The following is a 16,999-nucleotide window of genomic DNA, read 5'->3' as shown; positions in this document are numbered from 1 at the left end:
GCCCATATGTTAAGATTTGTGGATCATGAAACAAAATAACCCATCAGTTGTTTATAACACAGAAGATACCAAGTGTACCTAACTGACTTGGGCTTAAGTCTCAACACATCATCCAACATTTGATAACAATTGATAAATAATCTAGTGAGACAAGAATTATGCTGACGTGCAATTTGGGGTTAGCCTTGCAGTGTGGTACCCTTGCACATGCTGGCAATTAAGTATATTAATATGTAGAGCTCTGTTCTTTGAAGACAGGAAGCACCTATACATACACTGCCTGGTTCAACTCGACAGAATAGTGTCAGCCATTCTCTGTATCTCATGGCATTGCTTTGAGCAGTCAATTTAACTGGTTTAAAATTTGAACAGAGCTTAACATTTAACTGTAAGTCATCAGTAACTTGTGCATTATCCATGGCAACATCTTCATAAAATATGCCTTTCAGCAGTACACTCAAGTTCTGCTCTACCAAATGACAATAGGAGAGTTGGGTCATGATCTTCTAAACTGAAGGGTTGGTTAGACTAATGGTTTACTTCTAATTGAAAACGGCGAGTTCTAGATGTATTGCAAATGCTGTTGACAAATTTAAAATCTGATGTTCAAAATCAAATCCAGTTGAAGAAAAGCAAATCCTTATTAAGATGCTTAATTTTGTTTTTGAGGATTCATGTTAAATTACTATGGACAGTTGTCCATTTAAATTTGTGAATCTGGACTTTATTTTAGTCGTGAAAAGGACCATGGGGCCTTAAAAAAGAAAACCTTAAGTTTCATGGCTTTAGCTAATTACTTGGAACTATTTACTGCAAATACCTTACTAGGTTTATGACTATGTCTGGAAATTATTCTTATGTGGGGATTGTTTAGATTTCATTTGGTTCATAGCCTGCTGATAGAAATGAGCTGTCCTACCCAGTCTCTGTCTTTCCAAGAAACCCTTGTTGAGTTCAGTGTGAGAACTGAAATTCTGATCTTTCTTTTAGCCTGAAAGACTTCCATATGGAATGTTTTTGACAGTTCCTGACTGAACTGTCTGCAAAGGATCCAGAGACATTTGCTTATGTTCTGTAATGCAAGCCACATGCGTCACAACATAATTGTAACATAGTTATGCTTTAGCTTTTTATCCTTGAAAACCAACAATTATTGACCACAATATATGTTTTTAAAGTAAATCTCTGCAAGAGCATTTATTTTTCTGTATTTGGTGTGTTTATTGGCTGGCTTAATTTCACGTTGCAAAATGCATTTGCTTAACCAACTTTCCTTTTTCTTATTTTGTAACAAATTCATTTTGTTTTAATTTTAGAAAAAAGATCAGGTTGATCTTTTTTATTCTGAATTTAAAAGAGGTGAAGGGATGCAACTGATCCCTTGGTAACTGGGTAAATCACTTAAATGTATGTTGTGACCAGATTAGAGTGGTGCTGGAAAAGCACAGCAGGTCAGGCTGCTGTTTCAAGCAAAAGCCCTTCATCAGGATTTTTCCTGCTCCTCAGATGCTGCCTGACCTGCTGTGCTTTTCCAGCACCACTCTAATCTTGACTCTGATCTCCAGCATCTGCAGTCCTCATTTTTGCCATATGTTGTGACCAGTCAAGTCGTGGGACTGGAGAGGGACAAACTCCTCTGACCTCTGTTGTGACAAGATAGTCATTGATATCCAGCATTTGGATTGTTATCTTGTGATTGCCTACACAATGCAGACTTGCAATTTAAAATAGCAAATGCAACTAAGAAAATTAAATAAATGAATGAAGTTGATATGCATCTGACTAAGCTCTTCAAAGTGCACACATTCCCAGTAAATCTCTTAATGCAGATAATTAAAATGATATTTAAAATATATTTCTCCAAGGAGGCTAGAATATGAAATGGTTGAAATTATCCTCCATTGTAAGGCATCTTGATTGGACTCCACCTGGATATTGCTTTCAGTTTAGGACACCGCACTTGAGGAAACTTATATTGATTTCAGAGCAGTTACAGCACAGATTCGCCAGAATTAAACTGGACCCAAAGGCACTAAATTGAGTCTTTTTGCATGCAGTTTGCTTGTGTTGCTTCAATATATAAGTTTGAGAGATGCCTCGAATGAGAAGCTTAAAATGCTAAAATATATTTTGGTTAGGAATAGAAACACAAATAGTATCTCTGCTGGATAATTGAGAACAAAGCACATAATCTTAGATTAGAGCTAAGCCAGTCTGGAAGCAGGTTTAAAATAGGGTTCTTAAAATGATAGAGTCTTCGTTTGATGTTGATAGTTACGACCAAATGCAAGAAAATGGAGTAGAAGTGCAGATCATACACATACAGAATAGATCAGAATGGCTGGATGGTATAAGTCCGGAGCTTTTACTGGCAAGCAAGTACTCTGTTCTGGTACAATATAACAACAGAATGTTTCTAGTTTGATTCCCATTTTATTTTGAGTTCACTAATCTGCAGTGAAGGTTGTACAGTAAAATTAACATTACACACTGAAAAGTAACTGTGGCTACTGTGGATAAGATTGTTTAATCAATTTGCCATGTTTGTTGCTTTATTTTATGTTGTGTGAACTTGGCAACATACTGGGATCTGTGGGTCTGGTTATCTAGTGTTCACTATCTTCAGTGGAGGAATTTAGAATAAAGTTTTGATCCTGTATACTAATTTGGTCCAAATCCTGTTTGCATATCAGTCCTGTGTTTATAACCAACATTTAGCTTCTGGTCCAAATGAAGCTTTCCTTTGGTTTCATAATGTCGCATTTGTTCAGATCCATAGTTTTAGCCCTGTCTTGGGTAAGATAAAATCAAGACTGACGTTCCATCACAATACTGAAGAGAGTTGCACTCCTTTTGAATGAGACATTGAACTAAGGTCCAAATTTACAGCGCAAGTAGACACAAGATTCCATTGCTTTTAGTATTTCAAAAACAAGCGAAGAAGTTAATCCTGAAATCCTGGTGAATACTTATCCATCAATCAGTGTCACAGTGGCAAATTACACAGGTCATTATTACATTGGAGTTTACAGGAGTTAGTTCTGCCACATTTTCTACACTGCTACAGTGACTATTCTTTAAAATAGTTAATTTGATTGATCAGACACTTGAACCATTATACATAAAAGTATAAATGCAATTTTTTTTTCTGTCAACTCTATAACCCCTCCATTCTGTTCATCCAACTTGTTTCGTATTACCAACCTATGTTGCTCCAACATTGTCGGCTAGATATTTAACATATAGCTTCTAAATTATAATTCTCTCCATAAGTCTCTTCACCTGTCCATCTTCCTTTCAAGACGCTACTTTAAAGTTTTTCTTCATATCCAGTCATTTAGTCACCTTCTTAATCTATTTGGCTCAGTGTCTTATTACCTGCCTGTGAGAAGTGCCTTGGGTGGGTTTCATACTTTCACATAGTGGCAAGTTGTTTTATTTATATCCTCAACTAATGCAATTGTTCAAACTATTTGTATTGAAGGGAAACATAGTGATGCTGGTGCATAACACTGAGGATTTGGAAGATGAAGAAAATAATTTTGTTGTCAAATCCCTGAGTCACCAGTGCCACCTAATATTGCAGGTAGAAGGATTGACAACTGGCTACTGCAAGGATATCCATGGTCAGGTATGACTATTTGCTAATAAATGATTGGCTTCAGTAATGATTGAATAATTATTTGAGGGACAGCATAATGTAAGCATGAAAGGAATGCCAAATCCTAATTATTTTGTGATTAAACTGAGCAACTTCATTGCATTAATCTGATTCCTTCTGACTGGTCACCAGTGAAATGCAATGCATAGTGTGGCTCTGAGCCATACAGAAGGCCTGGTTCTCTGACCTCTGCTGAGTTCCGATCTTGGCCAAGACTATGATCAGGTTAGCAACCAGGAAGCTGTATTTTCCTGATGTGTAAATGTTACTTTTTAAAAAGGTGTTTTTTTTGTACAGTACAGTGTATGCTGGTGAAGACCAATGATCAATAGATTCAGTTACAGGTCCAGCTTTTGTAGAAAGAATGACCATTTGGAGAGAGTATATAACACCTGTTGGTATCCATAATTGTCAGCTAGACCTTAAACTGCAGCTGAGACCAAAGCTGCAATTTCCAGGATTGCTAGACTGATCCTTATTTAAAATTACTGGAAGTAAGCTCAGTAAAGAGAGTATATGTAAATGTGAGTTATATAGAAAAGAATGACATTAGGAATAACCTATAACCTACATTTCAATCCAGTTAACATCACATTAAATATCTAGAAAATCTATTAAGATGGTTTGAGCAGTTTGTCATCAAAGCATGACACTAGCTTTATAATGTATGTATTGTCTTATTCAGTGTCAATATTTTTCACCAAAACTTTTATTCAATATAATTGGATCCTTAAATACTGTTTCTCAAACTTAAAAGCAATTAGGAGGCTGTGAATTGGGAAAATAAGTTATGAGCTAGGCAGAGGCAGTGGTAGAAAGAAATGTTTCCGAATACTCAAAAGGTACATTTCAGAGAAGGGATCTTCTTATCATCTTCTCATCACCACAAGATCTGTGTTGAACTAAGGAAGTTAAACATAGTATCAATTAAAGAGAGTGTATAATTCCATAGAGGTGAGTGAAGTAGTAAGATTGGACAGAATACCAAGAACAGCAAAGAACAAAGAGGGAAAAATTAGAGTAAGCTAGCCAGAAATTTAAAAACGCATTTTAAGAGTTTATACAGTATTTAAAAAGGTTGAGGCAAAGCAAAGGCAGTGTTGGTCTTTGAAAGAGTCTGGTGAACTAATCACAGAAAAATAAAAAATAAGACCGATGATTTGAACAGATACTTTGCATCTACCTTTGTACAGGAAGGAAATATCATCTCCAAAATAATTGTGAATCAAAATGTGAAAGGGGATGAAATGAAGTTAAAACAATTAAATTCACCTGAGAAATGGTACTGAGAAATTTACTGGAACTAAAAATGGAGAAGCCTCTAGGTTCTAATAGACTTTGTTCCAGAGTCCTGAAAGAAATGGTGGAAGTCGTAGATGCATTGGTTTTAATTTTCTAAAATTTCTTAGGTCCTGGAGAGGTCCCATTATTTATTCAGGATAGCAGATAGACAAAGCAGGAAACCAAAGCTTAGCAGTTGTCATCTCAAAAATGATGGAATCTTGTTTTAAGGTGAATATAGTGGGGCACTTAAAAAAATCTCAATGCAGTCAGTCAGAGTCAGCATGGCCTTACGAAAGGGAAAATCAGATTTGACTAATTTATTAGAGGTTTTTTGAAAGTAACAAGCAATGTATATCGGGAGGAACTAGTAGGTACGCTATATTTGCTTTTCCAAGGCACTATTTGACAGTGCCCACACAATACATTCTGTACCCTTGACAGCTTCTGTACATCCTCCAAGTGGAGTTCAATACTTTTGTTTTTGAGACTTTTCAGCAGATGACTAGCTTGTTTGGCAATTTCAGGGAATAGTTAAGTCAACCACATGTGGGTCTGGGGTTACGATAGTCCAGATCAAGTAGGGAAAACAGTTCTCCTTCACTAGCAAACATGTTTAAGCCAAATGGGTTTTATCTAATAACAAATAGCAATTCTTTAATGGTCACCATTAGGCTTCTCATGCTCTTTATTGAATTCAAGTTCTGCTGTGGTAGGATTTGAATGTTGGTTCCCAGAACATTAGCTGTCTCTCGGATTGCTAATCAAGTGACAATATCACTAGGTCATTGCCTCCCCCATTGTTAATGAATGATAGTGCAGTTTTGAGGAGCTAAACAGCCTATTCTACTTAATTCATATGCACTGACAATTTTGCACCTTAGAATATTTTGAAACTAAGTATTGCATCATGATTTCTTATTGCCAGACTTGAAGTCTCCTCTTTTTATTCATCTCATTTGCAGCTTACAATGACTTGTCGTTCCCCTTCACCTGTAAAGTCTGAAAGAAATATAACCAAAATCTTCCAGTACAAAGTACAAGACAAAAATGTGAATTTTTTTGCCAGAGGAACCTCATCTTCTGTGCTCTAGGGAATTCCATTGGAATTGTTTCACTGCTGTGAGAAATGGACATGAGTCTTGCCCAGTTAACTTTTTTTCAAAAGCACATGGACTTATCATTCAGAGCAACTACAAGATCCCTGGACTTCAAAATGTGTATTTGATTTCAAAATGTTTTCATAAGGTATGCGATTGTATGTGTCACATTTGTAAGATATTAATTCGTCTGCAAAAGTACAATTTCTATACCAGGTTGTACTGCATACTATCCATTGTAAAGTTTATACTTTGTTTTTTTCGTGTCCTATAACTTCAATATTTTAATTTATGGGCTGGTGTTCAGCAGTTCAAACCGATCAAAAAATATTTGTGGTTCTTTTTAAACTCTCAATCTTTTTGTTTTGTTTCCTCTCACACTTTTGATCTTCTCTTCTGTCTGAACAGTCATCTTTTTTAAATGTACTTTGTTTACTGGTATTTTGTATTAGGGGAATAAATCAAGTTATTGTAACAACCCCATTTCTCAAAAAAATTATGGGTGGCACGGTGGTTAGCTCTGCTGCCTCACAGCGCCAGAGACCCGGGTTCAATTCCCGCCTCAGGCGACTGACTGTGTGGAGTTTGCACGTTCTCCCCGTGTCTGCGTGGGTTTCCTCCAGGTGATGCGGTTTCCTCTCACAGTCCAAAGATGTGCAGGTCAGGTGAATTGGCCATGCTAAATTGTCTGTAGTGTTAAGTAAGGAGTAAATATAGGGGTATGGGTGGGTTGCGCTTCGACAGATCAGTGTGGACTTGTTGGGCCGAAGGGCCTGTTTCCACTGTAATGTAATCTAATCCATCATCTTTATTCCGAGTCCTGGAGGGAGAGAGAACGATTGCCCATATGAGTTCAGTCTTTTCTCTCGAACAGCAGTTTCTTAATGAGTTATATTTTACAGGGAGGAGCATCCAGGTAAGGCAACATACATGTTGATTGGGTGACCGTTACAATCAGCAAGTGTCAATAGTAAAGATTAAGCCATCTGGTGTTAAACAATAAATGTTCTTAACCTTAACTGGCTTCACATAATGAATACTTTTCAACTTGTTAACTGACCTTACTTACTGAATGCTTCCAATATTGTTAAATGGCTCTACATAAGGAATGCTTTTCCACCTTGTTAACCCATTATCCTTGCCTCCAGCACTCCATTGTTAACTGATTTAAGTCATGCTCAGCTGAACCGCTTGTTTCACAAAACTCAAAACTTACCTCTTTCCCTACCTGCTTATACTCTATACATGTTCTCACATGTAGGTACCAAAGACAAAGTCATAGAGATGTACAGCATGGATGGGTTGGACTGAATGAGTTTCCATGTCAACCAGATATCCTAAATTAACCTAGTCCCACATGCCAGCATTTGGCCCATATCCCTTTATACTCTTCCTATTCATGCATCTGTCCAGATGCCTTTTAAATGTTGTAATATCATTCTCCACCACTTCCCTGGCACCTCATTTCACACCTGCACCACCATCTGTGTGGAAAAAGTTGCCCCTTAGGTCCTTTTTAAATCTTTCCCTCTCATCTTAAACCTGTGCTAGTTCTGGATTCACCTGCCATGGAGGGAAAATAAAAGACTTTGACTGTTCACCCTATCCATGCCTGTCATGATTTTACAAACTTCTATAAGGTCCCCTCTCAGTGTTTAATGCTCCAGGGAAAATAGCCCCAGCCTATTCAGCCTGTCCCTATAGCTCAAATCCTCCAACTTTGGCAACATGCTCGTAAATCTTTTCTGAACTATTTCAAGTTTCATAGAATTAGGAAAGAGGTTCTGCAAAGAGAACGAGAATTTCGGTACTTAATCAAAAAACAGAATCTCAAAGTTTATAACCTACAGATTACCTGAGATGCATGCAAAATGTCAGAGTGCATAAAATTAGAGCAATGAATGCATAGCTTATAAACTAGAGTGGGAGAAATGTGTTTTGGGCCACTGGGACTAGTGGTGAAAGTGGGCTTTTCAGATGGTTCTTGTGAAGCACATAACAAGCATGTAGTGAAGGTTTTATATTAAATAGTGAGACAAGGAATCACATATTGTATATTGAAAAGAGATAAGAAAGGAAAATAGTAAAGATCACCACAGAATGGCAGGAAGGGACAGAGAATGTTGTAAAACTATAAAAAGACAAAACTAAATAACTTTCATTATATAGCAATTAAAGTAAATAAATAAGATCTGATGGCCAGTATGGAAAGAGTGTTACTGGATGGCAAGGTTTGGGTCCCGTGTATTGATGAGTGTTTTACATTCAAGGGGAATAGGTGGAGATTATAGCACTGTTAGTCAAACCTGACACTTGTGTATTAATTAATGATCACCATGGTTCAGGAGATCAGGATGTAGAATTGGTTCGGGTGAAGATGATAAATAATAGGAAAAATAAGTCAGTCATTAGCGGGAGCCATCTACAGGTAACCGCAGTGTAGAGCAAAGTATACAAGAAATGTTGGTTGAACACTAGAACAAAGTATACGACAAATAATTGTGGATGACTTTGTAGAAACTGGAAAAATCAGATTGGCAGTGGAAACCTGGAAGAGTTCATCAAATTATTTTGAGAGCTTTTTAAGAGCAGCATGTTTATAATCAGGCAGCAGGTCATATTAGATTTGGTATTGTGTAAGTGTTACTAAATTATTAATGACCTCAGCTAAGGCACTTCTTGATTGTACTTCTCACAAAATGGTTGAATTTTATGGCACTTGAAAGGGAGAAGATTGGGTCTCCAACTTCTATTTTAAACCTGAATAAGTGTGCCTGTAGTGGCATGGGAACTGAGCCAGCTGAAGTGAACTGGCACACAAGACTAGTGGATAGATCAAGGGATAAGTGGATATCTCAGAATAAGTATATTTGTACTATAAAATTTCCAAAGAGGAGACCCACCATCGATGGTTAAAGTATCAACCTTGAAAAAGCACATGACGGCATGTGTGTGGCAAGTCAGATGATTAAAAGAATATAACAAGCAGCAGCAAATGACAAAATATTAATCAGGAGGAAGAAATTTAGGGTATGAGATGAAGCTAGCTAAATATGCCAAAGCAGATTGGAAAAGTTTCTACTGGTATTTAAAAAGAAAGAGCATTACTAAAACGAGCAGTTTCTTCTAGAGAGTGAGAATTTAAAGTAGATGGTAAGGAAATGTCATGTTGCATCAAATATTTTGCTTCTGTTTTCACTAGAGAGAATACAAAAACATTCCAGTAATGGCTTTAACTCAGGAGGTGGAAGGGAGAGTGTAATTTCACCATATTGCAATCATATGGGAAGTGATACTAAGCAAACAGGTGGAGCTGGGGATTGAGGGATAGTAAATGCATTGGTATTAATTTTCCAAGTTTCATAGATTCAGGAAAGTCTCCATTAGACTGGAAAGTAACAAGTATAACGTTTCTACTTAAGAAGGGAGGAAGGCAGAAACCGTAAACTTGACATCTGTCATTAGGAAGGTGTTGCAATCAATCATGAAATACTTAGAAAAACTGGAGGTAATTGGGAAGAGTCAGCATAGTTTTGACAAAGGGAAATCCTGTTTAATCAACTGATTGAAATTCTTTGGAAGAATGACATGCATTATAGGTCAAAGGGAGCTTTTAGGCCTATTATACTTGGATTTCCAGAAGATATTTGACAGGATGCCCCATCAAAGGTCATTGCAACAAAAAAGCTCTTTGTGGGGATAACAGATGGGTATGGATAGAAGATTGACTGGCAGAAAGCATGCATAAATGTCTTCATCCTAAATGTGTCTTTATCAAATTGGCAGGATGTGATCAATAGACAGGACTCTGTGCCATCTCAAAATTTTACAATTCATATCAATGACTTGATTGAGCAAAGGTATTTGAGCTAAATTTGCAATGACACCAAGATGGGTAGGTTAAGTATGTTGTGAAAAAGACGTAAGGACATCAGAGTGATATAAATAGATTTAGTTAATAGGCAAAAATTTAGATGTAGTGAAGGGAAATTGTGAACTTCACAATCAGGAAAAATGAGTATTACTTAAATGAGTGAGTAAATCAGAGGTGCTGAGGGATTTAGGTGTTTGTGATTTTCAGAAATTTAGTACAGTATTCACGTACAGCATGTCACCAGGAGAGCTATCCTATATTAAACAGGAATTGAATATAAAAGCAAGGTCATTGTACTTCATTTACACAGTGCTGGTGAGACCACATCTCTCATTGTGCACAGTTTTAGTTTCCTTGTTTGATGAAGGATGTAAATGCATTAAGATGGTTCAGGGGAGACTTACCAAATTGATCATAGGAATGAGCAGGTTGTCTCATGAAGATACATTAGGAGGCTGGAGTTTAGAAGAATGATAGTGTTTTTAGCGAAACATATATACTAAGTGAATATCTAATGATTCTGAATGGTCTTGACAAGGTGAACATGGAAAGGATGCTTCCTGTTATGAAATAATGCAGAATTATAAGACAATGTTTTAAGATTTGAGGTTACTCAATCAGGGCCAATGAGAATTTTTTTGAGGGTTGTATGTCTTTGGAACTCTGGCTTAGGTGTTGGTGGAGACTTGTGGCATTGCAACAAATGGATATATTTTGTGCAACAAAACTCAGGACATCAGGGCAAAAGATGCATGGGAAATCCATCGCCCTTCGATTTCCCTTCAAGTCACACACCCAACTTGGAAACATATTGTGGGCCTTTCATTGTTGCGGCTCAAAATCCTGGAACTCCCTGTCAACAATCAGTTATGCAACTGCAGATGAAATACAGCACAAGAAGATGGCTCACCATCGCTTTTTTGAGCTGAATTAGAAATGTGAGTGGAAAAAAATGCTAGCCTTGCCAATGGCAGTCATATCCCATGACCAATTTTTTAAAAAATGAGCAGAGAAGCCTTGATTTTCCAATGTTCTCTACCTTTTGACTCCATCCCATCCTTGAGGATAAATTGCAGCATGGATGAGAATTGAACTTGGGCCATTTCAAGTCCACAAGGTGCCAGATTCATGTTCAAACAATCCCAACACATCGTTGGTGTAGACTGTAAGTTGAAACCGGACCTTTTATGTTTTCAAGCAGCTAGAAATCTTAACTGTGGCTAATTTTGCATTTTTGTACAACATCAGCAATTTGCCTTGCATTCTGATGACTATTTTGAATTTTGACTCTGCCTCAGGGGAGCAGTTCTGGAACTTTTATTTGCAGATATGATGTCATTTGTATTTAGTGAAGAGTAGGTTAACTATAAGGAATTTTGTTTCAGCTTTGTGAATGCATTGATTCTTTGTGATCTCATCCAAATAGCCATTATTTGTTTATGAGCCTTCAGTGAAGTACAATAAACTGTTGAGAGAGAATGAAATAGTAAACCAACCTACAATGGTCACCTGTCGCAACTGCCAATTTCAATGCAAACCTTCCAGTCAGAATCGCTGAATGATTTTTTTTCCCCCTCTTCGGGAAGGGTTAGGGGATGATGCCAAATCTGTCACAATTTGTATTTGATTTTCTGCATGTGTTTTATATGTCAGAGGTAGGTGTGTTTCCTGCCCCTGGAGTGAGGATCCTGATTAAATAATTCAGCATTGAGCTTTTGAGAGTTAAATAAAGGAAGATAATTTGTTCTCACCCCCTCTGAAAATAACACATTAATCCACATGAACTCTCACATTTTCTTTCATTAACACACATCATTACAGATGGATTACCGATAAAGGTTGTTTTATCTTTTACAAATTATGCTTTTTCCATTTCTGGTTTTACGATCTCAGGTTTTCCATGAGGCAGGTCTAGTTTCTTGAATGTTGTTAACACCTTGAAATTAAAGCATGGGTCTTAGCAGCCTGTGAGGTTTCCTGTTATTGCTTGGTTCTCAGGTGACCTTGAACTGGAACAGATTAGGTCATCTGATTGCTGAATCTCATACAGTTGTTCCCAGGTTGTCTTCAAGGACTGCTACTTTGATAGCTTGATAAAAATCACACAACACCAGGTTATAGTCCAACAAGCTTAATTGGAAGCACGCTAGCTTTCGGAGTGCCGCTCCTTCTTCACAACCACCTGATGAAAGAGCTGTGCTCCGAAAGCTAGTGTGCTTCTAATTAAACCTGTTGGACTATAACCTGGTGCTGTGTGATTTTAACTTTGTACACCCCAGTCCAACACCGGCATCTCCAAATTGATAGCTTGTGGTGGAAATCTCCAATCAATTTAGCACTTTTAGCGGTGGTCTCATCAGAACATTCTACCACACGGGTGTGATTAGGTTGATTGAACATCCTGTGTTGTGGTTTAACACCTTTTTAAAAAGTTGAGACAGTGCCTTGTGTTTCAAAAGTTCGATTTAAGTCAATTATCCTCTTTGATTTCAAGGAGGGGTATTGACTTACCTCACTCAGGAATGTTCCTTTGTTCTGTCTTAAGGAAATAGTAACAATTCATAACTGAAGGCAGGTGATCTTGTGTGGCCAACACCTCTGTCCATTTTTAAATATAAAATTAGTTTGCGGTTCAGATAGGACATGCTGCACCTCATGACAATAGTACATTTTTGGACTGAAGTATTTGCCTGAAGAGGTATGTTGGACGTGGACTGAGAAGAAGGATTGCAGAAATGTTAGAGCTGGGTGAACATTGGCAACTGTGGAAGCAAACCCTATGTGGCTTGTATGGTTACAGAGTACTGTAATGAAGAGGAAAAGATTTGAACCAAGAAGGTATTTGGGGGATTCTGGGTGAGAATTAGAGAATCCAATGGTGAAGATGAACCAGCTTTGGCAGAGTCAAAAAGTGTCACGCTGGAGAAGTACAGCAGGTCAGGAAGCATCCAAGGAGCAGGAGAGTTGATGTTTCAGGCATAATTCCATCATCTGGAATGTGGGAGAGAAAGGGGACTGAGGGATAAATAGGAGGGGGGGGGGGGGGGGGGAGGGAAATGTAGCTGAGAAGACGATATGTAGATGCAGTGGAGGGAGTGATTGTGGTAGTTTGGTGCGGTGGGTGGAGTGAATAGGTGGGAAGAAAGATGGGCAGGTGAAGAGGGTGGTGCCCAATTGGAGGGTTGGATCTGGGATGGGGTGGGGGATGGTGAAGGGGAGATTTGGAAACTAATGACATTTAGGAGTCATGTTGCGGTTGGACCACTTCTAGAATTTTGCGTGCAATTCTGGCCTCCTTCCTATTGGAAGAATGTTGTGAAACTTGAAAGGATTCAGAAAATATTTACAAGGCTATTGCCAGGTTTGGAGGATTTGAGCTATAGGGAGAAGTTGAAGAGGTTGGGGCTGTTTTCCCTGCAGTGTCGGCAGCTGACGCGTAACCTTGTAGAGATTTATAAAATCATGAGGGGCATGGATGGGAAAAATAGACAGTCTTTTCCCTGGGGTGAGGGAAGTTCAGAACTAGAGGGCTAGATTTAGGGTGAGAGAGGAAAGATATAAAAGAGACCTAAGGGGCAACTTTTTCACGCAGAGGGTGGTACATGTATGGAATGAGCTGCCACAGGAAGTGGTGGAGGTTGATACAATTGCAACATTTAAAAGGCAGCTGGATGGGTATATGAATAGGAAGAGTTTGGAGGGATATGGGCAGTGTGCTGGCAGGTGGGACTAGATTAGATTGGGATATCTGGTCAGCGTGGACTAGTTGGACCGAAGGGTCTGTTTCTTGCTGTACATCTCTAAATCGATGTTGATGCCATGTGGTTGAAGAGTCCTAAGGTGTTCTTCCTCTAATCCTTGGATGGTTTGATGGTAGATGAGACCTGGACTTGCATGTCACTGGGGGAGTTGAAGTGGCTGGCCACAGGGTGGTGGGTTTGTTTGGTGCACATGTTGCAGAGATGTTCCCTGAAACACTACACAAGTTCGCATCCTGTCTCCCTTCTGTAGAAGAGACCACATCGAGAGCATGAGGTGGGTAAATGTGAGGAAAATCTCTGCCAGGTGTGAAAAGATTTTAGAGTGGACCAAGTTGGGACTGTCCCATAGCTTTAGACATTTTTCTTGTATCATTCCAATGCTGGCAATAACGATTTCAGCTCTTCAGAGTTCCCCTTACAAACTTCGATGCCCTATTTCCTTGAATGCCCACTCAATTTGTTGATCATTTTAGTCATCATTCTAAATCTCTGATGGATGTCTCGAATCATTTCAAAGCAACAATTGAGGGAAATCAGGAGGGCAAAAAGGGGACATGAGATAGCTTTGGCAAATAGGGCAAGGAGAATCAAAAGGGCTTTTAAAAATGCATTTAAGGACAAAAAGGTAACTAGAGAGAAAATAAGGCCCCTCATAGATCACCAAGGCAGCCTTTGTGTGGAGCCGTAGACGATGGGGAAGATATAAAACGAGTATTTTGTATCCGTGTTTAATGTGGAAAAGGACATGGAAGATATAGAATGTAGTGAATTAGATGGTGACATGTTGAAAAATATCCATATTACAGAGGAGGAAGTGTTGGATGTCTTGAAATGTGTAAAGTGGATAAATTCCCAGGACCTGATCAGATGTACCCTATAATTCTGAAAAGCTAGGAAAGTGCTGCACTATTTGTATCATTAACTATATATATAGTCACAGGTGAGGTGCCGGAAGACTGGAGGTTGGCTAACATGGTGTCACTATTTAAGAAGGGTGGTCAGGACAAGCTAGGGAACTATGGACCAGTGAGCCTGACGTCGATGGTGGGCAAGTTGTTCGAGGGAATCCTGAGGGACAGGATGTACATGTATTTGGAAATGGAAGGACTGATTCCGGATAGTCAACATGGCTTTGTGCATGGGAAATCGTGTCTTTTGACGTTGATTGTGTTTTTTGAAAAGGTAACAAAGAGGGTTGATGAGGTCAGAGCGATAGAGTTAATCTATATGGACTTCAGTAAGGCGTTCGACACGGAAGACTGGTTAGCAAGTTTAGATCTCATGGAATATAGAGAGAAGTAGCCATTTGGATACAGAACTTGCTCAAAGGTAGAAGACAGTGTGGTGGTGGAAGGTCTGGAGGTCTGTGAGCAGTGGAGTGCCACGGATCGGTGCTGGGTCCACTACTTTTTGTCATTTATGCTCATATCCAAATCATTTGTATAAGAGGTGTAGTTAGAAAGGTTGCAGATGACACCAAAATTGGAGGTGTAGTGGACAGCAAAGAAGGTTACCTCAGGATTGTGATCAGATGGGCCAGTGGGCTGAGGAATGGCAGATGGAGTTTAATTTAGATAAATGTGAAGTGCTGTATTTTGGAAAGGCAAATCAGGGCAGAACTTATACACTGGATGGTGGGGTCCCAGGGTGTGCTGCTGAACAAAGCACACAGACCTTGGAGTGCAGGTTTATAGCTCCTTGAAAGTAGAGTTGCAGGTGGATATGATAGTGAAGGAGGTGTGTGGGTATGCTTTCCTTTATGGTCAGAGGATTGAGTACAGGAGTTGAGAAGTCACGTTGAGGTTGCACAGGCCTCTTTTGGATCTTTGTGTGCAATTCTGGCCTTCCTATCGGAAGGATGTTGTGAAACTTGAAAGGGTTCAGAAAAAATTTACAAGGATGTTGCCAGGGTTGGATGATTTTGAGCTATAGTGAGAGGCTGAATAGGCTGGGGCTGTTTTCCCTGGAGTGTTGAAGACTGGGGGGGGTGACCTCCATAGAAGTTTATAAAATAGAGGGGTATGGATAGGATAAATGGACAAGGTCTTTTGCCTGGGGTTGGGGAGTCCAGAACTAGAGGGCATAGATTTAGGGGTGAGAGGGGAAAGATATAAAAGCGACCGAAAGGGCAACCTTTTCACGCAGAGGTTGTTGCGTGTGGGGAATGGGCTGCTGGAGGAAATGGTGGAGGCTAGTACAATTGCAACATTTAAAAGGCATCTGGATGGGTATATGAATAGTAAGGGTTTGGAGGGATATGGGCCAGTTGCTTGTAGTTGGGACTAGATTGGGGTGGGATATCTGTTGGCATGGATGAGTTCGACCGAAGGGTCTGTTACTGTGCTGTATATCTCTGCCTCAAAAGCGCAGTCACTATTATAAGAATTGTGGCAGCTATTTTTTATGCAGCAAGCATAAGTGCATAGGTGAACAGAAAACCTGTCTAATGATGTTGATTTTGGGGGAAAAAACAGTGGTGAAGAGTATGGGGATGGGAAAGAGGGTGAAACATTCCCCAGCACCAGGACGACACGGTGTCTCAGTGATTAGCTGCCCCACAGTGGCAGGGAGCCGGGATGGGGTCTGGCGTGCCTGCGGGGGTTTCCTCCCACAATCTAAAAAATGTGCAGGTTCGATGAATTGGCTATGCTAAATTGGCCATTGTGCTCAGTGATGTATAGAGTAGGTGCATTTGTCAGGGGTAAACATAGGGGAGGGGGGGGGGGGGGGGGTTTGCTCTTCAGAGGGTTGGCATGGACTTCCTCATGCCCGCTAAGAGCTTTTGCCCAAAACGTCGATTTTCCTGCTCTTCAGATGTATGGCTGATTCGAGGTAGTTTAGAATCATAGAATCTCTATAGGCTGGAGACAGGCCCTTTGGCCCAGCAAGGTGAAAGTGAGGATGGCAGATGCTGGGGATCAGAGTCTAGATTGTAGTGGTGCTGGAAAGGGCAGCTAATCACTGAGACACCGTGTCGTCCTGGTGCTGGGGAATGTTTCACGCCTCTGCTGAAAGGACCGTAGATGGTGTAACTTTCCCTGAGTACCAGCAGATTGTCAGGCTGGGCTATCTGGAGGACTTTCCAAACGAACAATACATGCAAAAAAAGGCAAAATTAGCAGGAAGTGTAACAGTCATTGCAATGGTTCAAGCTTCTCATTCCACCCATCACAGAGGAGGAGGGGTGGGTGGGGGATGGTGGGTAGGGCTAAACCGGGGCGCGCGCGGGGCGAGGATGTACAAACTCGCGAACGTGGGCAGGGTTAACCTAGCGTGCGCAGAAGTCGGTGGGCGTGGTTGACGTGGGAGCGCGCGGGTGGGT

The 16,999-nt window shown here is 39.8% G+C and overlaps 1 protein-coding gene across 1 annotated transcript in view; it reads left to right on the top strand.

Annotated features, from left to right (window-relative positions):
* elp6 (elongator acetyltransferase complex subunit 6) overlaps window positions 1–7,061 on the top strand; it is a 43,153-nt gene extending 36,092 nt beyond the window's left edge. The window contains exons 6-7 of the mRNA XM_072570037.1: window positions 3,485–3,631; window positions 5,908–7,061. Of these exons, the coding sequence (XP_072426138.1) occupies window positions 3,485–3,631; window positions 5,908–6,036 (276 nt within the window). The 3' untranslated portion in view covers window positions 6,037–7,061. The remainder of the gene's footprint in view (window positions 1–3,484; window positions 3,632–5,907) is intronic.
* Window positions 7,062–16,999: the final 9,938 nt, after the last annotated feature.

Source organism: Chiloscyllium punctatum, chromosome 5, assembly GCF_047496795.1.
Source record: "Chiloscyllium punctatum isolate Juve2018m chromosome 5, sChiPun1.3, whole genome shotgun sequence".
NCBI classification, from domain to species: domain Eukaryota; kingdom Metazoa; phylum Chordata; class Chondrichthyes; order Orectolobiformes; family Hemiscylliidae; genus Chiloscyllium; species Chiloscyllium punctatum.
This window is presented reverse-complemented; position numbering and strand designations above follow the sequence as displayed.